Here is a 19,293-nt window from a genome sequence, read left to right on the forward strand (position 1 = left end):
CCCAGACCCTCACTCACGTGGCAGGCCCACACCGGACACTGCCAGCACACATTCTGCCCTGTTCATACACGACATCTGCCTCCGTCGCGTCTGCGGGACATCTGACAACCCCACCATCCCGCCTGGAGCTGCGCCATGTACATGTCGTTACACGAGCAAGAACTATGTCGACAGCTGCGCGAACTGCCAAGGCGACACAACTACCGGTTCGAACTCGCTGCTGACCGTGAGCTGCGCGAGATACTTTTCCGATCACTTGCTGGTCGGGACGACTTCCTTCCTCTGTTCTTCCCAAATGGACCGCAAACCGACGGCGAGAAGCCATGGAGCCTGCGCGACGCACAGGGCGCAGTAGAGGGTGCAGAATACACCGCAGCAGCGAGGGGGAAGCCATGCGGGCACATCTTCAAGAACGGCGAGGCTACATACCGCTGCAAGACATGCACGACTGACGACACATGCGTTCTATGCGCCCGCTGCTTCGATGCGTCAGACCACGAGGGCCACCAGGTCTTTGTTAGCGTCTCACCTGGCAACTCCGGCTGCTGCGACTGTGGAGACGACGAGGCGTGGGTACGACCTGTACACTGCAACATACACTCAATCGACCCGGAGCATGAGTCCAAGGCGGCTGGGAAGGCGAGGGAAGGCACCATGCTGCCAGACGAACTGGTCGAGACCATACGCATCACAATCGCCCGAACGTTAGATTACCTCATCGATGTCTTCTCCTGTTCTCCCGAACAACTGCGCCTACCTAAGAGCGAAGAGTCGATCAGACAAGACGAACGTAACTCGCGCCTCATTTCGAGATGGTACGTCTCCGGAGACCACTCTGAAGAGTGCGACGAATACTGCTTGGTGCTGTGGAACGATGAGAAACATACGGTCAATGACGTTAGAGACCAAGTCGCACGCGCATGCAAACAGAAACTGGCGTTTGGCCTCGCAAAGGCCTATGAGATAAACGACGTGGGGCGCAGTGCGATTGTATACCGAACGGACATCAAAGATCTCCTTAGGATGGCCAAAATCATCGAAGAGATCAAGCTGACTGTCACAATTCGATCTGCTCGAGACACGTTCCGTGAACAGATGGGCGGTGCCATCATCGAGTGGATTTCGGACATTGCGGGGTGCAGTGTGGGTGAAGACAGCCAAATACTTAGACGCACCGTTTGCGAAGAACTACTGAAACCGTGGCGAGTCGGTAGCGAAGCATCAAATCAGGGTATAGGCAAGAATGGTCTCGATGATCACGAAATGGAAGACAAGGAAGCTGAAATGGACGGCTTCTTTAATGGCTTGTTGCCCATGCAACGGCGTCCACGAATTATCCGCGTTCAGCGACAGCGGACTACTGATGCCACCGACGACACCACTGGCTCAGACGATGATGACGAGGACGAGGAAGGCGAGGGCGGCCCTGCAGCCGATGCCCAAGACGATATGGATATTGACGAGGTTGGTGCTCAGGACGAGGATGGTGACGTCGAGATGGAGGCGTATGAAAGTGCAGATGAAACACTCGAAGTTGCTGAAGCAGCCAGGGCAGGCTATCCTGCTCCACCGCCGCCTCCCCCTGCTCCTCAAAATACACAACGCGGCCAGCTTGAACAAAGCGTAACACCCGCAGAGTCCGATAGTGAACCTGTGGTCGGTGCACCATCCCTCAGCCATGTCGAACCCATGTTACCTGTACCCGAGACGCCGCATACTCGGACTTTGACATTGCGGCCAGCAAGGCCGGCCAAATATTGGTTGGAGAAGCCTGAAAATTACGGCAAGAAGCCTGGAACTCCTCCTCACGAGGATCTGTGGCAGCGCCTACGACTAGATCATCTCATCTTGTACGACTTACGAATGTGGAAGCAGTTACGTATTGGCATACGTGATGTCTTCATCAGCACAGTCGTCACGATCCCTGAATTCAAGCGTTTGCTGGGCCTACGCTTTGCGGGCGTCTATACTGCTCTAGCCCAGCTCTATCTAATTGCGGACCGCGAGCCGGACCACTCCATTATCAACCTCTCTCTCCAGATGCTGACGACTCCGTCTATCACTTCAGAGGTGGTTGAGCGTGGAAACTTCCTCACTAATCTAATGGCCATCCTTTATACCTTTCTGACTACGCGTCAAGTCGGCTATCCCTCAAACGTCGATCCAAAAGCGACATTAGCCTTCGAGCAAGGAGCTGTGACCAATCGTCGCATGTACCACTTTTTCCTCGATATGAAGTACCTCCTCGGATCAGAATTTGTCCAGGAGAGAATCCGTGAAGAGCCGCGCTACCTCTTACAATTCCTCGATCTTGTCAAGCTTCATCAAGGTATCTGTCCTAACGTTCGGCAAGTGGGTGAGCATCTAGAATTTGAATCTGAAGCTTGGATCAGCGCCTCCTTGATCACTCGGGAGATCAACAAGCTGTGTAGACATTTCGCAGAATCTTTCGCCTGGTCTCGCGATGAAGATCCAACCAATATTCAACGTGCGATACGTGCAGCCGCAAAGGTTGCTATCATCAACTCGCTAGGTGCCGAACGCAAACGCTTTGATCAGACCGAACTAAAAGAAGAGACCAAGTTCAAGACTTTGGACATTCTCGAGTTCCTTTCCGAGTCATCTGCAAGACAACCATACAAGATTGTTGATTACGTTGTTGCGACTCAGCCAATGAGCTTTCACCATGCGCTTCATTATACTGTGTCCTGGTTAATTGATCGAGCACGGAGCATGAATCGGGAAGACATCCTGCGACTACTTCTCTTTTCTCACATCGAACTACAGATGGACCTCGGTCCAGCTGTAGCGCCTATTCCAGTCCACGAGCCTGAAGACTACCTACTTGCCATGTTCGATTTCCCGCTTCGTGTGTGTTCGTGGCTGGCACAGATGCGCGCAGGAATCTGGGTTAGGAACGGCATCACGTTGCGACATCAGATGACTCAATACCGAAGCGTATCACAGAGAGACGTTTCTCACCAACGAGACATCTTCCTCTTACAGTCTGCTCTCGTCCTGTGTAATCCTTCAGTTTTCTTAGCTTCCATGGTCGATCGTTTCGGACTTGTCGGCTGGATGACTGGGAGATATGAAGCTAGCTACCATGGATTCGAGGACAGCCAAGCTATTGATGTCGTAGAGGACTTTGTTCACTTGCTGATTATTATTCTCAGCGAGCGCACTTCGTTGATACCGGCAGAAGACAATGACGAATCTCAACTGGTCGCTATGCGCAAGGATATAGCGCATGTTTTGTGTTTCAAGCCACTCTCCTTCTCCGACATGACAGCACGTTTGTCAGACCGGATTCAGAACCTAGACGAGTTTCCTGAAGTGCTGTCAGAAATGACTAGATTCCGAGCTCCAGAGGGCTTGTCTGACAGTGGTACCTTCGAGTTGAAAGAGCAATATATCGACTTGATCGACCCGTATCTTCACCAATACAACCGAAACCAGAGAGAAGAGGCAGAAAACATATACAAGGCATACGTTGCTAAGCAAACCGGGAAGCAAGCGAGTGACATCGTCTACGAGCCGAAACTTCGACCAATCCCCTCTGGCCTGTTTCGAGATCTGTCAGCTTTTACAAGAACCAGTTTGTTCACCCAGATCATCTATTACCTACTAGCGTATGGCCTCAAGGCTGCGGAAGTTACACCAAGCATACCACCAACTCGTGTGGAGACGTATATTCAATTTGTCCTACAGTTGGTTCTTGTCGCTATCCTTGAAGACAAAAGCACAGAACATGGATGGTCTGAAAAAGCACCAGAGTCGTTTGTCACTTCAGTGTTAACTCAAAACGTCAGCATGGGAATACAGGGCCATCCGACTGTCCTTTCAATCTTAAAGTCTCTTCAGGACATTGAAGTTTTCAAGGCGTGCGAGCCAAAGATCAGTTTGATACTTCATCGGCTCAAGCAGCGACAGCAGGATTCCTTCATTATTGCTGCTGCTGCAATCAACATGCCGGCTGACAGAATGGACACTGCCTCCCCTGCACCTCAAGATAAGGAATCCAAGGAGTTGAAGAAGAAGCAAGCTCTTGAGAGACAGGCAAAGGTCATGGCAGCATTCAAAGAGCAACAAGGCAAATTCTTGGCAAATCAGGACTTCGACTGGGGTGAAGATGACTTCAGTGACCTTGAAGATGAAACTGGGGGACTTGTCGAACAAGAAAAGACACTAAAATTCCCTTCTGGCACATGCATACTATGTCAAGAGGACTGCAACGAACAGAGACTGTATGGATCTTTTGGGTATATTTCCGAGAGCAGAATACTTCGGCAAACACCCCTAGAAGATTCAGAGTGGGTGGACGAAGTCGTACAGACTCCAAGTAGTCTTGACAGATCCGCCGAAGACCTGCGACCATTTGGCGTTGCGGGCAAAAACCGACGCATGATTGAGAAGGTGACGGCCACGGGTGAGCGAGTGACTAGTGAAAGGCAAGAGCTGGGAAGGGGATTCCTACCAGCCTTTGTAACACCAGGCCCGGTAACCACTGGTTGTGGCCACATCATGCATTTTGCTTGCTTTGAGGTATATCTCAATGCAACCCAGAGGCGTCATGTCAGCCAGATTGCCAGGAACCACCCCGAACGGCCTGAGCTCAAGGAGTTCATGTGCCCACTTTGCAAAGCCCTTGGTAACATTTTTCTGCCAATCATCTGGAAAGCGAAGAAGGTGTCTAGTACTGGTGTACTGGAGACTGAACAAACATTCGACGACTGGCTCGAGTTGCAACTGCTCACGACTCACAAGAGCCTGGAAAAGGGTTTGAAAGTACCGGCTGATATGTCTCATGACCAGAAGATGCTCTATGAGTATGCAGAGCGGAATTTTATCCAACCGGTATCGAGTCGATTGCCTGACCTTCTCAAGCCTCAACTTCCGACAGCTGGTCTCGCTCTTGCACAGCCGCCAACACAGCTTGCGCCACGATTTCAGGTCCCGGCTTTCCTGGGTGTGCAACCTCTGGAAGCCGCCGAAGCAGGATTCGGCCCAACTCAAACCAGCCCGGCTTTGACCCAGGATGTTCCCATGGGAGAGTTGATCAAGATATATCACAGATTGAGAGACACATTGAAAGTCAATAGCATTCAGTCCTCGTTCGCATACCCACATACACCAGCTATCTCAGAGGACTTTACACACACGGATGCCCTTGCGCAAGCCCTTGGATACTCGATCGCTGCAGCAGAGATCGCTCAACGAGGCGTGCAGTCTGAAGCCGCGCGCGGAACTCTGATTGACAGGATTTCCCCGCAGACGATCACGCATCTCCGGGTATTTTCAGAAAGTGTCTCTTCATACATCGCGATTGGAGGTCTACGAGGTCAGGGTCCAACCAAGACTATCAATGAGTTTTCTGAGATCCAACGCCGGCAATTCCGTCAGTTGCTAGTTGGACATCCCAGTATATATGACCCGGATGTGTTGAGCTTCGATCTCAAGGGCATAACACCTCTGCTTTGCCAGGATCCGTTCATTTTCCTCTCTCAATGCGCTGTCGGCATCGTTTCAGCGGCGAATCTCGACATTCACCATATCATGCGGATGTGTTACCTCGCAGAGATTGTTCGAGTGATTTTTGTGTTTGCTCTGGGTAGAAAGAATCGCTCCACTGAAGAGATGTCACTGGACTCTGACCTCCTTTTCCCGAATCCTGAACAGTTCATAAACCCAGAAAAGGTTAGCAGCAGCTTTTGTTCAACAGAGCAGATGAACAATCTGCTCTTCTTTATCTGCGTCATCTACAATGTGACCGATGTGGGCAACTCGCCTTCCTCGCTCGATATCGACAATATGCCTATCCCTCCACGGTTCAAGGATCCAAACTTTCTCTACTTCATACACACCATGGTCTCGACATATGCGCTACCTTTTGTGCGCAAAGCCGCAATCCTAATGCACGTCCGCTACGGTATCGATCTACCACACGTTTCCACCGAACGCGCAGATGAGCCCGAACTCGCACGACTATCTACCATCCTCCATCTGCCCTCACTGGACGAAATCTTTGCCTCATTTACCATGCGCACAAGCGCAGCTCATACCACCCGATCCATTGTCGGTGGCTGGCTGCGACACTTGTTATGGGCTCAAGCAGGCAACAATCCCCTCCAACCCACGATATCGCTTTCCCATCCCGCAATCTTCGAGCTCGTAGGCCTGCCCAAGAACTACGACACGCTCACCGACGAAGCGATACGCCGCCGCTGCCCAACGACTGGGAAAGAACTGACGGACCCTGCCTTGTGCCTCTTCTGCGGCGAGATCATGTGTAGCCAAGCTGTATGCTGCATGACGAATAAGAATCGTGGAGGCTGTAATCAGCATTTAGCTAAGTACGTTAACCCCCTTTTCTCCTTTCCCTACACTTTCCCCACATTTCCCTCTTTCCAATATCTCAAAAAAAAGAAGGAACTTTTACTAACGATACCACCACAGATGCGGCGGCCAAATCGGCCTCTTCATCCACATCCGCAAATGCATGGTCCTCTTCCTCAACCTTGACCACGGTACCTGGCATGTCGCCCCGTATCTCGACAAGCATGGTGAAGTCGACCCTGCTCTACGCCGTCACCACCAGCTTTTCCTCAATCAGAAACGGTACGATGCGCTGCTGAGGAAGGTCTGGCTTGAAGGTGGCGTGCAGAGCCTTATTGCGAGAAGGTTGGAGGGTGATGTGAATAATGGGGGTTGGGAGAGTTTGTAAGTCGTGGTAATGAAGGAACTGGATTGGGGTGTATGAATACGAATATGAATATGGAAATGGGGGTGGTATTTAGGGAGGGGGCGGGGCGATGGAGTTTCTCTGTTACTTCTTTTTAATAAGTATGTTTTTTTTTGCAGGAGTGAAATTGAATGTGCTTGACTTGGATTGTGGTTGTGGTTGTGATTTGCTCATATAGTTTTACACTATGGTACATGATATATCTACGATGTGATTTTGGTGGGTTCGCTGGGTGCCTCATCGTTCTCAGTGGGGCGCTTTTGTTCGACCGAGTCTTCAGCAGCGATACTGCTCTTTTCCTCGCCGTCGGTGCTTGCTGCTGCGTCTCCCTCTGCAACCGGAGCTGCTCCGTTAGTCTCGTCAATAGCATTGCTAGAGATTTCAGCTGCCTCAGCAGACACTCCGTTGTCCTTGCTACCATCATCCAGTATTGAATTGCTTTCCACTGCACCGACAGCATCACCCTGCGTCTCCATCCAAGAATGCTTCCTATCTTCATGTGATTCAGCAACCATCGCAGGCCCTCTGTGCTGCAGAACCCTCCTCACAACCTTATCATTCAATCTAACCTCTTCACTCTTCAATCCCAATCTCTCCACCACGATCCTTCTCCATTTCACAATCTTGCTCATCTCATCAGCAAACAGCTCCATACTGTACACCAACTGTAGCTCTCGCCCAAAGATGCCGCTTCTTGCCTGATTGCTTTCCTTGAGAATAGCGTCGAGCAGTGTAAGGATGTCAGCGTCGAACTCGATGGCAATCTTGTCCATTTCGGTGAGTAGAGTGTCGATTGTGGCAAAAGAGGATCGTTGGATCCAGGCTGTGCGTATCAGGTGCCTGTAAAGAGTTGTTGTAGCACCGAGGACGTGGGCAGAGCGACCGAGACTCTTGATTGTGGGTAAGATTGACAGAGGAAGTAGTGAGGAGGGGAACTCTGAGCGGAGAGTGGCAACGGTAGTTATGAGATGGTGGGGGTAGTTTTGGAACAGGATGCGCTGCTCAGGAGAAGGTGGATCGGGTTTGGTGACAGTCCGGGGCCGTGTGGTACTCTTTGTCCGCGCTCTACTCTTGGACTCTGCAGCTGGCGCTTTATTCTCGCCAGCATTAGCATTGTCGAGATCGAGTGCACGCACTTTGGTGAACACTTCGCGTTCGAGAATTTGCCAAAGCTCGCGGTCAGTGGGTGCATTGCGAATGAGCTGGTCAACTCTCTGTCGCTCTGCTAAACGCATCTCTCTCAGCTGTGCTGCATCGAAGCCCAAGCCTTTCCTCTTGCCACCTCGTACGTTGTCCAATTTTTTTTCGATTTGTTTCCCTGACTGAGCACCCGCTCTTTGCTGAGCAAGCGTACGTATCGACCGGAGTCGCGATTCGCCGCTCATAGCCTCATCGAAAATCTGGTCCAGGGACGGCTTCGGGTTTTCTTCGTCATCTTCCCAGTACTCGTCCGCTATCTGGTCTAGCTCCACAAGATGATCCTTTTCCTTTTGTTGCCGTCCCTCAGTGTCGAACTTCCTGTAGAGTTTCTGGAAGGCTGCACGCTCAGTACTTGTTATGGTTGTCTTTCGTGCAGGTTCGTGGTCGACAGAAGGTGGTAGGTTTTCGTCCACGAAAGGAATATCATCTCCATCGCCCACGAAGGGAATATCATGGCCATCGTCCGGACGTGATCGCGGGGCAATGGTGCGGCGCGCAATTGGTCGTGTGACGTGTTGACATCGCTGGATGGTTGTCGTTTGGTACAGGAATGGCAAAAGTGTTTTCAGTGGCGGGACGCGAGAGCGTGATACTGCTCTGACTGTGCGCGAGCACAAAGACATCGACTATGGAGGACTGAAGACGAATCGCAGTGCAACAATTGAGAATAAACAAGAAAAGGAAACGCACGTGGCGAGAATGGAATGCGATATCAGTGCGGCGTTGCACCCAATCCCCAAAACTTTCGAGATCGCTAGTGGTGGCCAAAGCTCAGCGTACCCGATTGGGTAGTCTCAAAAATCCATCGATGGCTGTCTTAGCAGGTTGGAAATCAAAATGAGTGTAGTGATTGGACAGCTCAACATACTGATTTGGGCAGGAATGAAAAAGCTGTCGAAGACGGTGATTACTGGAAAATGGAACTAAAAGTAGTAATGATTATTGGCCGAGACCGAACATGCCGCATAGGGCAAGAAAAGGATAGGCATTGAACAATGGGTGCAGTTTACTTAGTAATTGCTATTTAGTAACCTGACTTAGTAATTCTGATTTACGAATTACTTTATCGTAAAGTCGACATAGGCTTAGTAAAGAATGACTGTCATGCGGTGAGCTTCCTCGTCTAGGTATCGGGACCGGGAGAGTAGTCCAAGAACAGCCCAACCCCGTCTACTACATCCGACTGCTCGGCACACCGATTTTAGAAATGATGTTGATAGAATACAATGCATTATAGTAAGAGACGCCCACAGGCAGAACGTTAGTGTAGCATTTCACGGGCTCAAGATCGGGTTGTCGCTTTCTTTTCTTCGCACAATGTCTCTACATGAATACTACAAAGAGGAAAGAAAAAGATAGAGATAACAAGGTTGAGAAGGTTTACCAAGATGTGCTATTCTACCCAGAACAGGCAGTCATCTATGTTGTTTGCAAACAGCAGTCATCAGTGATTGATTGTTGGTAGAATAGCACTCTCTGAGCTTCTCGCCGGGATACAAAAGTTGATCTTTGGGATGCCTTGATTTTTGAGGACAGCGTATCGGTACGTGTTACGGAGGACACTGATCTACAAGCAGACATCTTTACCAATACCCAGATTGACTCGACAGGTTACCCAGAGCGCGAAAGCAATACGCTCGAGTAAGTACATGTGCCGAAAAGTGTGTCATGAGTCGAAGATACCAAGCGCATCGTCTGCTATCACTATGAAAAGAAAGAAACCAATCACATTGCTGCAACTATGCGGAATTCTCCTTGCACCTTGTCTAGATCACCAATGACACGACAGAGAAAGACCGAGATCATGACATGCGCAGAGACCCTTGCTCTTAGATAGCCGAGTTTTGACACGGCTGATGACATGCGCAATGTGGCGTTTTATCTAGCGAAGACCATGCGTTCACAGCTCCTAAGCACACTTGCAATTGAAGACATTGATGCTAAACGGAAGTTCTCTGACGTGTTTCTAAGTATTCATTCTGCACTATGGATGTTGGCATACTGGGGTATTTGTGGGACTGGTGGTGGGGCACTTGGCCATCGTCGAACCATAGATGTGTGTGTGTGTGTGAAGGGAGGCAATCGTTAAGGCCCCGAAGAACTTGCTCATCCTAATAACATTTACACTAAACCTAGTTTGGTAACAAGTGTCTTCCCGCTCTCATACACTGAACCGTGTCTTCCAACAATAGTAACACGTCTGGCAATTGATAAAATGCCAGAAAAAAAGCATTAGGCTCGTATCATGCATGCACATGTACTTTGCAAAGTCATGTCACTCCAAGACCCTTGGCTCATCCCACTCGTGCTGCGCCTTTCTCTTGTCCCTGTATACCCGGCTTGGGCAACGTGCCGAGGGTTTCTTGGCCGGTAAGGATTTCTTGGGGCCATGACTCGGTCGACGTCGTTGGAAGCGACATCTCGCAATCCCAATGCTGCAAAATGCTGTTGGGATATCATCGATGGCAATGATGAGCGATGGTTATCCCTTTCGTCGACTTGCGTTTAAGGCTCTCTCTGCAAGGGTATTCGCCTGTGAGTCGTGATTACATTAAAGCGCTTCGCTGCTGCTCAACATGGCTACATCAGGATGTGTGTATCTGTTGTTAAAGACCGTGTTGGTTTTGGGCAATTTCAGTCCATGCGACACAAGCACAAAACCATGGCAGTATTCTCGAACTACACTGTTCCAGTTGAAGTAGCCATTAGCAGTAGTCCAGGTCTACTCAAACTCGTGCATTAATCGGCATCTCATGAGCGTAAAGTCCTCGACTCCTCATCAGTCCCCAATTCTCTGCCCTCAAGCTCAACAGCTGGCTGCTCAACCTCCACTGCCGCATCTCTTTTGTACACGACTGCGCCCGGTCCCATCTCATGCAGGTGTTTCGCGTGTACCTCGGACGGCATTGACGGTGGATACTCTGCGACTTCTGGAGTTCTCCGTGCCTCTCTTCGCTTCTTCAAGACGAAAAATGCAATTAGTCCGCCGATGATTGCCAGTCCGGCGACTCCACCAAGTGTAGCTCCAACAGCCGCGCCTGTAGATATGCCCGAGGAACCTGAAGATGGCGGATGTGGTGCAATTGGCGACTGGGTGCTGACGATATCACAAAAGTCGATACTGTAGTATACGAAGGAAGAGTTGTAGCAATCAATGGGCTGAATCACTTCTTGGTAGCCTGAACAGATGTTCTCGGTGGTGTCATTCTGGTAGATGGTGACTAAGTCGCCTTTGTATCAGTATGCGCGTTTCCCGGTTCATGATCAATGGCTTCGACTCACCAGTGCAGCCTGGATCCAGGCCTACAACTTGAAAACTGCCGTATGGCCCAGTGCGTCGCAGATCGGTACATGTACCATTGGGATAGCCATTGGGGCCTTCGAGGCCTCGCAGCGAGTTTTGGCAGGCGTCATCGGTGAAGAGGGCTAGTTGACTGGCGGCGAAAACATGGGTAGCGCACAGGGCCAGGAGCGTGAGGAACTTCATTCTCAACAAGATGAGGGTGGCGCTCTCAGGAAGGGCGGTGGTGCAAGAGCGCGAACGAAACCGGTCCGAACCGCCGCCGTTAAGACACGATTTGGCGTGTCGGCTCTGGCACCACTTGGGTTGTGTACAACTTGGGGGCTACAGAGGCGCCCAGCATATGCAAGACCGCATCCGGTGTAGGCTGGGGGCCTGATTTCTGTTTATCGCTTGGCGTTCAGGGTGTGTGGCTACTTCCACTAATTAACTGTGGCCTGCTAGATTGCATGAGGGTGACTGACCCACCTCGGGCGTCCCACTTGGCGGCTGTGGATGCACCTCTGTTTTTTTTGCTTTGAGTGACTTTGGATGGATTAGGCGGAAACTCTCTCGGATGCATGGGGCCATGGCTGGAGTTTATATCTATCGAGGGGGTGGCATCTTGCTAATGCGCGTGCGGCTGAAGCTGGAGTTGTCAGCTGAAGCGATGAGACATACTACGTACGTGGGCGGTGGGCAAGCTGAAACTGGACGACAGCGCAGCTTTGGCATGTGACCGTGTATGGAGAAGGTGTTGAATTACTTACTCCTATTCCGAGTCGAATCGTTGCCGGGTCAAGCATTGATGGCCCGCGACAGATGAATTACTCGTGCATCGTTGAATTCCAGGCGAGATGGAGAAACGGGGCGAGTGTGGTGGAGAGTTGTTCGGCAACAGCCATGGGCGGCGGAGATGCGGGGAAGACGACGGCACTCGCATTTCAACTTCGCCAGCTCTGACCACTGAGAGCGAGCTTGTGTATACCTACCTTACATTCGCTCGCCAGCCATCGCCAGCGTCCTATCATGTCATCCGGACGCCAGCCACGGGTCCTCCTCTTCGGAGCCGGCAGCGTAGGAGCCATCTACCTGTACCTACTGAGCAAAGTAGCCCACACAACGGCTGTCTGCCGCTCCAACTACGACGCTGTTAAGGAACATGGTTTTATTATCAACTCGTCCATTTTCGGCAGCAACATCAATTTCAGGCCAGACGTTGTCCGCGACTGTGGCGAAGCATCGTCCCATTCGCCAGAGCCCTACGACTACATTGTCGTCTGCAGCAAAGCCATCCCGGGTACTGTGCCCAGGCTGATAGCCCCTGCTGTGACGCCTGGGCACACGGCTATTGTCCTTATACAGAATGGAGTCGGTATTGAAGAAGAGTACATGCAGGCCTACCCAAATAACCCCATCATCAGCACTGTTGTCTATCTTCCCGCATCCCAAAGACCAGCAGGTGTCATCAAACATGGAGAGGTAGAGCAACTTCAGCTGGGAGCCTATCCATCTTCCTCATCCAACTCTCACGCCAAAGCCTTCGCAGAACTTTTAACATCTGCCGGTGCTACTGCCGAGCTCTATGATGATGTTCAAGCCATGCGCTGGTACAAACTTTTGGTCAACGCTTCCTGGAACCCGATATGTGCCCTTACATTGAGCAAAGATACCGAGGTTCTGACAGCTTCAAATGAAGCCACTGAGGTGTTACGGGCCGTCATGCTGGAGATCCGGGATATCGCAGCCGCATGTGGCCATGACATCACACGAGAGCAGGTCGATATCCAGCTTGGGCGGGCAGAAGCTAGGGTCCCAAACAATGCTGGCATTGAGCCAAGTATGCTACAAGACGTGCAGGCCGGCCGGAGGATAGAAGTGGAGGCCATCGTCGGCAATGCAGTCAGGATAGGCAAGGAGAAAGGGGTCACGTGCGTGAGGCTTGAGATGCTCTATGTGCTGGCAAAAGCATTGGATTTGCAGATTGAGAGAAGATGAGGACGTAAGCATTCCTTGTCGCTTTAAGGAATCGGACGCTTTTGAAAGCCCACTGTAAGATCTTATCGAGGAGAATTCAAGAATGCTCTTAGCCTCTGGTCCTTCCACACCGCTTTGCTTCACGCCTGACTTGATCATGTCCTCTCTCAAACATCGTCGCCGTTTGAACACCAATGCGGTCATTGCGGTTCACTATCAACCAACTGCAGTATTAGTCTTTAGTCGATTCACTGCTCCACACGCGTGGCGGATATCATGCCAAGCTTTCTATTTACGTTCATTTCACTTTCACTCCCACACAACAATGGCAACACTGTTGCGATGGTGAAGAATGATTCGGCACAGACCTTTCACCTTCACTTTGGATATCTTGCTTTTAGTCCCGCCGCCAGGCACCACCTCTCCTTCAACTATAAAGTTTGCTTCAACTATAGCAATCCCCCCGACTTACGACACTTCTTCATACCTCTCTTCTTTTTCTATATAACTACAATCCAAACCAACTCCACAAGTCACCGACAAAATGTGGGCTATTATCTCTCAGCTTTGCAGCGTTTACACCGGCATCATGAACTTCCTGTACTGGGAGGTTTACGATGAGATCTGTGACATTTTCACGGAGAGTTTGATTCTCTCGATCATCACCAAACTCATTTTAATGGGTTTCTTCTTCGCCCTCAGTATCTACCTTCTCAACAAAGAGGACGAACTGGACAATGGTTAGTTCAACCGTGCATACCAGCATCACGAAGACTTCGACACTGACAGACAATCAGTTGAAGCCAACATGCCAATCGCCCCTACGTCCCCTCCAATTTCTCCTGTCACACCATCACCACCACGCCCTGACCCGCTGGTACCTGCGCTCTACCCCCCGCCGTACGACTTTCCTTTCGAGCACTTCCGTGGGACGGGCGATTCCTTCGCACCATCTCGCCAAAACCTTCACGTCGAACGCCCACGACACATTCCTCCAGTTTCCTATAAAGGCAGTGCTTTTTTGGAAACGATGGAGGATGTGAAGAGGCCAGACGAAGGTGTCTCGGTGGTCGCGGAAGACGCTGAACCTCTACATGAGGAAGTTGAGGAAGCTCAACTATGTCCCAGCACCCCTTCACCCCCGCCTAAGGAAAGCGGATTGTCCTCACTCCCAGAAATGGCAAGTACTCAAATTCCTCCACAGACCCCTCTCCAAACCCCACGTCTTCCCGAACCTCCAAGCCCTAGGACTATACGGGTGAACGCCCTGAATCGTGTTGCTCAAGAGGAGCACAAGATTCAGGAGCAGATGGTCACCTTTCTTCACACGATTCCCACTGGCTCGGGATACGAGCTCTCGGCATGCCTGATACTAAACCTTCTGTGTGAAGCAAAGGAGTATCTGGAGCCACTCTTTCCAGATGGACTGAGTGGTATTCCCACAGGCTATCTCGTCTGGGGACAATCCATCGTCGATTTCTGGGGCGCCCTATCGCCATACGGCTGGGACTTCCTTCATCACCCGGACAGCAGGATGCCTGAGTTCATCAGAAGGTATCGCAATCTTACGATCTGGTTTGGAGTGGAAGAACTCCTCAGTGAGTTCTTGTTTGTGCCGCCGTCTATCCCGGAGCCTGAACCCGTCCCTGCTCCAGTACCTGTGCCCGAGCCCGTCTCGGAGCCTGTTTTGACTATTGCTGAGGCTAAGCCTCAACTCCAAGAGCAAACGGCAGTGGCTCAAGTCTCTTCCTTTGCGGCACCACCACCACCACAGCCAGAGCATTCTGCTCCACAGTCGGATCCTGCCCCTAAGACTCTCACGTACACAATGTCGTCGATCCCTGCAAACTTCTCTTATCGGAAACCCAGCCAAAAGTCCGATCCTCCTCCTCCTCCTCCTCCTTCTCCTCCACCACCACCTCAACAGAAGCAACCCGCTCCATTCAGTTTTCAATATATCATACTCTCAACTCCTGTGAACACCTCCTCTCGAAGGAGCAACAGGACATCCAAATCCCTACTAACAAGATCATCACGACCCGCACCACCACCACCACCTCAGAAGCAACCTGCCGAACCTCCCAAACCCACCCCAGTCGACCCCAACGCCATCGACTTCACCGACCCAAAGTGGTCCACCAAACCCACTCCCGAACTCCTCACCCTAACCTGGCGCTCCTTCTCCTTCCCCACCCCCCACGCCGCAGCCCTAAAAATCTGGGGCCACTCCACCATGGGCCGCCTCTCCCTCCCCTCTCCCCACACCGACCTTCTCTCCTCACCGTACATAAAATCGCACCTCGAAGCCGCCGCCCTCGACTTCAAGCGCGCGGCCGCCATCCTGCGCCTCCAAACGCTCGACTGCGAGAAGCCCTGCGAGGACGACTTGGGCATGTCGCCGTTGTTCGGCGAAGTCATGCAGTTGATTGTGCAAGCGGCAGAGTTCACGGAACGCTGCGATGAGTTGGCCGAGTGGTATGCGGAAGATAGGTGGTATCATGCGTGTGTTTTTTTTCGCGATGCGGTGGTGCAGGATGCGAGGGTGTGGGAGAGGCTTTGTGGGTATTATGGGCAGGGCAAGTATAAGCCGTTGATGAAGGCGTGGAGGCAGGGCAGTGGAGAGTGGTTGAGGATCGATGAGAAATATCCGGATGTTGAGATTTGAAAGAAGGGGGTTTCTTTTTCTTGGGTTACGATGACTGGGTGCGTGGTTTTTTTTTGTTTGAGGGGGGAGTTTGATTGTTCAGCGCGTTTTTTTGCTCTTATTGATTTCTTAGTGCTCTTTACTGCTTATTATTGCTCTTCTTGTTTTGTTACGCTGCTTAGACGATACCCCCCAATGAGTTTAAAAGCCACTTCATAATTAAAGACACTTCATATTTCGCACGTTATGATAATCATGAAGTTATGTTCATGCATGGTTGTGTTAGCGGGACTCCAGAATTGATCCGTCCTCATGAAGTGAAGAAGACATGTCACAACACGCTGCACACACTATGCACTGAACAATGTCAAAGCATATGGAACAAGTCTCACTCAGATCATAACATCCCAAGCAAAAGTACCAAATCGTCCATGTGAAAGTTCAATTAGAGACTCACTACTAACCCTATTACCTCTCTAGAAAAATCCAAAAACAAAAGTATTGTACAACTCTCAAAAGCTACCCGACAAACACACCAATCAGGTACTATACATTACTCGCGGGTTCTAAGAGACTCCGCGCTTAGGCAGCAGAAGTAGCAGGGGCAGTAGGGTTAACATCCGAGCAGAGAAGCGCCTGGCCGAGAATGGGGATCAGGCAGCACTTGGCCTGCTGGCCTTGGCCAGCGCAGGTATCGATGAATTCGTTGACGCCAGCAGGGGTGACGCTAGCTGTGTGAGGTGTTAGTTCCTAGTTTTTTTTTGAATGGAGGAAATGAAGGTGTGGAAACGTACGAGCAGCGCAGTCCAAGATAGCGAGGTTCAAGACGTCAGTTGCGCAGCAGAGGGGGCTGCCCGAGGAGCAGAGGCCGACCTGGCGCTCTTCGAGGGGAGCAGCGAAGGCAGTGGTGGCAGCGAAGGCGAGGATGGTGGTGATGGAGAACTGCATTTTGGTGGTGGGAAAAGCTGGTATATCTTTTAAGACAAAGAAGGTGTGATTGGTTGGTTGGAAAAGTGAAGGTTGTAGGTTGCTTGTGAATGTGTGGAGTTGGATGTGATGATGTCTTTTCGTCGACGACTTGCGTGCTCTCTTTATACCTTTTCTTCTGACTACTAATTGATACGAGTATTCATTTTCAGGGTCTGTTCCAAGGTACACGCAACTCTTACTTGCGGCATTCATCGTCATTAGACATTGCCACTTCACGGAAGACGATCGTCATCGGCCAGGGGAGGAACGGGGAACGCACGTCCATAATCAGTCGATGATAAAGGTATAGATCCACCTGTTTACTCCTAACTTAGTCGTGGTATGTCCGACCCTAGTAAGGAGTGACGTCGATCTCAAATCATCCTAGGCACTCTCGTACCTGGCGGATCGTGTTGACTGGTTGCTACCGAGCGCGGAGACCCCGTTGGGTCTGTTGATCTTGAAACGTGCCGGCTAAACTGTTCTTTGCATTTAGTGAGTGAATAGCCACAAAATGTAGATCTATGCCGGACGTCTAGCTGTACACGGTAGGGATATGACATTTAGCACGGCATTCTTTACACATTAAGCATCTTTTGGCTGCGCGCCGGCGCGTAGACTTGCCACGGTGTATGCGTACGCCATGTATGACCGTATTGTCAGCCGTATAGAGAAATTATGGTATTCTCAACGCCCTCCCATAGGACAGCAGGACACCATCTAGATACTGTGGCTATGGCCTTGGTGACGTCGATGGAGCCGAGAATCGGCTAAGTACATGGCCTACAAGGTCGCATAGCACTCATCTCCGGCAACTTGACCAAGTCAAACTCGTACAAAAAGCATTGTTCGAAGCCCATGTTCACGGCGAACACGGCTGTATACTTAGTGAATGCATCAATGCGCCATAACATACGGGACCGCATCGTGATCACCCCCTTTGTGAATCCAAAGGTCAAGCATGCGGAGGCGAGACCCGGAAATAACCCCCATCATACGGTCAAATGAGCGTACATTTTCTTTCTTTAGCAATTGGTAGATCTTCGGGAGATGATCGTTGACAACGGTGAAAAGTGGCGAAAGCAGTGCTGTCTAGCACTGTCGACACTTGATTGAACCATGCAAGTGGCGGTGATAGGGGTGCATCCAGAACATGATGGGAAACGTGGAGCTAGTAGAGCTACGGCCCATTGACGAATGGGATCCGAGAACTGGCTTTCGAACAATATGCAGAACATCAGTAAAACCTGGTGGTGATTCGGTAGCCGAGCGGTATAGCAAGGATGAGGTCTTATAGGTACTCGCAAGCGTCACTGAACTTGTGGACGGTGTGAAGCGCCATTGCCTTCATGCTGTGTAACCCGGGACTGTATGCCTTCAACACTTTGTGACTGTTGTTTCGCTGCTGATGTCTCAAAATACTTCCTAGGACGTGGTCAGCATGAATAGGGCCGTCTCAGGGGCTGTTGTGCCAAAGGACGAGGGAAGGGACCGTTGCATGCCCAGCCGGACATTGTGCCCCACCTGTCCACCACGCTATCCCCTTTACAGTCTGACAGCCCTTGCTCGCTTGCACCTCTCTACGTCACGCCTCAATCTTGTTCCTGGATAGCGCAGCAGCATCTCAACAATTTCATCATTATAGTCGCCTTGGCCAATGGTTGCTGTCAATTCAGCAACTTAACAGCCTTTTTATCCTGGGCGCCTACGCCACAAAAGTAACCAAGGGCGAGTCATGAGTTTCCTTGCGCCGTTGTCTCCGCGAGGATAGGATGATACCTTGTGGTGGCGTACCGTCTAAGGAAACTTGGAGCGGGCGATCTGGAGGCTGAGGCAATTAACATGGTTGGAGGCTTTGCGACGTGGAAACTTGATAGTGCTTGGCCAATTGTGCTCCTGCATCATCGTCAAAGAAGGCCATGCCCAAGCTGTGCTGCACCAAGGGTAAATTCAGGAAGCCTCGTCATCAGCAACTACGTGTCGCCTATTGCGATCGTCTATCAACAGATCATTTGGTGGAAGGTGTCGCGTGGGCAAAGAGTCGCTGGCCACTATGTCCACTGCAGCAGTATCCGTTGGTTTCCGCCATCGTCTGACTTGGTTACCATCGAAAACAGGGATACTCGTACAGCATTTCGGGCGAAACTGAACGGGGTAGAAAGCAGATGTGGTCTGACATGACAGCCGTCCTTAACCATCACTACGTTAGATTCATACATAGAGTATATGAATGCATTTCCTCACAGCAAAACCATCTGCGCATATGCTAACTCTAACTTTCATATATATTCAGCTAACAGAGTACGGCACTTTCATAGTGCTCATAGATCTCCCAGCTTACTTTCCACCGGGAAAACGTCGGTGCTACTTCTTTTGACTACATCGATAGCGCAGGTTCCTTGTCCAAGCTCAACACACTGAGCGCACTGCTGTATGAAGCTAAGAACAACATCTGGTAGTCTCACTTCGTATCGGTTACGT

The 19,293-nt window shown here is 50.8% G+C and overlaps 7 protein-coding genes across 7 annotated transcripts; 4 read left to right on the forward strand and 3 right to left on the reverse strand.

Annotated features, from left to right (window-relative positions):
- Positions 1–135: 135 nt before the first annotated feature.
- COCMIDRAFT_21243 (uncharacterized protein) lies at positions 136–6,724 on the forward strand (the record flags this gene model as incomplete). The annotated part of the gene is made up of 3 exons (XM_007683895.1): positions 136–5,697; positions 5,728–6,353; positions 6,457–6,724. 3 exons carry the CDS (start codon positions 136–138, stop codon positions 6,722–6,724), a joined length of 6,456 nt encoding a protein of 2,151 aa, XP_007682085.1.
- A 221-nt stretch (positions 6,725–6,945) lies between these two features.
- Positions 6,946–8,565, reverse strand: COCMIDRAFT_21244 (uncharacterized protein; the record flags this gene model as incomplete). The annotated part of the gene is made up of 1 exon (XM_007683896.1): positions 6,946–8,565. The coding sequence occupies one exon, from the start codon at positions 8,563–8,565 to the stop codon at positions 6,946–6,948; it is 1,620 nt and encodes a 539-aa protein (XP_007682086.1).
- Positions 8,566–10,693: 2,128 nt separating this feature from the next.
- On the reverse strand, positions 10,694–11,429 carry COCMIDRAFT_79905 (uncharacterized protein; the record flags this gene model as incomplete). Its single annotated transcript, XM_007684004.1, has 2 exons — positions 10,694–11,163; positions 11,225–11,429. 2 exons carry the CDS (start codon positions 11,427–11,429, stop codon positions 10,694–10,696), a joined length of 675 nt encoding a protein of 224 aa, XP_007682194.1.
- Positions 11,430–12,251: 822 nt separating this feature from the next.
- Positions 12,252–13,220, forward strand: COCMIDRAFT_79528 (uncharacterized protein; the record flags this gene model as incomplete). Its single annotated transcript, XM_007684005.1, has 1 exon — positions 12,252–13,220. One exon carries the CDS (start codon positions 12,252–12,254, stop codon positions 13,218–13,220), a length of 969 nt encoding a protein of 322 aa, XP_007682195.1.
- Positions 13,221–13,356: 136 nt separating this feature from the next.
- On the forward strand, positions 13,357–13,548 carry COCMIDRAFT_79566 (uncharacterized protein; the record flags this gene model as incomplete). Its single annotated transcript, XM_007684006.1, has 1 exon — positions 13,357–13,548. The coding sequence occupies one exon, from the start codon at positions 13,357–13,359 to the stop codon at positions 13,546–13,548; it is 192 nt and encodes a 63-aa protein (XP_007682196.1).
- A 459-nt stretch (positions 13,549–14,007) lies between these two features.
- Positions 14,008–16,042, forward strand: COCMIDRAFT_31401 (uncharacterized protein; the record flags this gene model as incomplete). The annotated part of the gene is made up of 2 exons (XM_007683938.1): positions 14,008–15,723; positions 15,977–16,042. 2 exons carry the CDS (start codon positions 14,008–14,010, stop codon positions 16,040–16,042), a joined length of 1,782 nt encoding a protein of 593 aa, XP_007682128.1.
- A 383-nt stretch (positions 16,043–16,425) lies between these two features.
- On the reverse strand, positions 16,426–16,791 carry COCMIDRAFT_79732 (uncharacterized protein; the record flags this gene model as incomplete). The annotated part of the gene is made up of 2 exons (XM_007684007.1): positions 16,426–16,574; positions 16,638–16,791. The coding sequence occupies 2 exons, from the start codon at positions 16,789–16,791 to the stop codon at positions 16,426–16,428; spliced, it is 303 nt and encodes a 100-aa protein (XP_007682197.1).
- Positions 16,792–19,293: the final 2,502 nt, after the last annotated feature.

The sequence above is a fragment of the Bipolaris oryzae genome (assembly GCF_000523455.1).
Source record: "Bipolaris oryzae ATCC 44560 unplaced genomic scaffold scaffold_0, whole genome shotgun sequence".
NCBI lineage: Eukaryota > Fungi > Ascomycota > Dothideomycetes > Pleosporales > Pleosporaceae > Bipolaris > Bipolaris oryzae.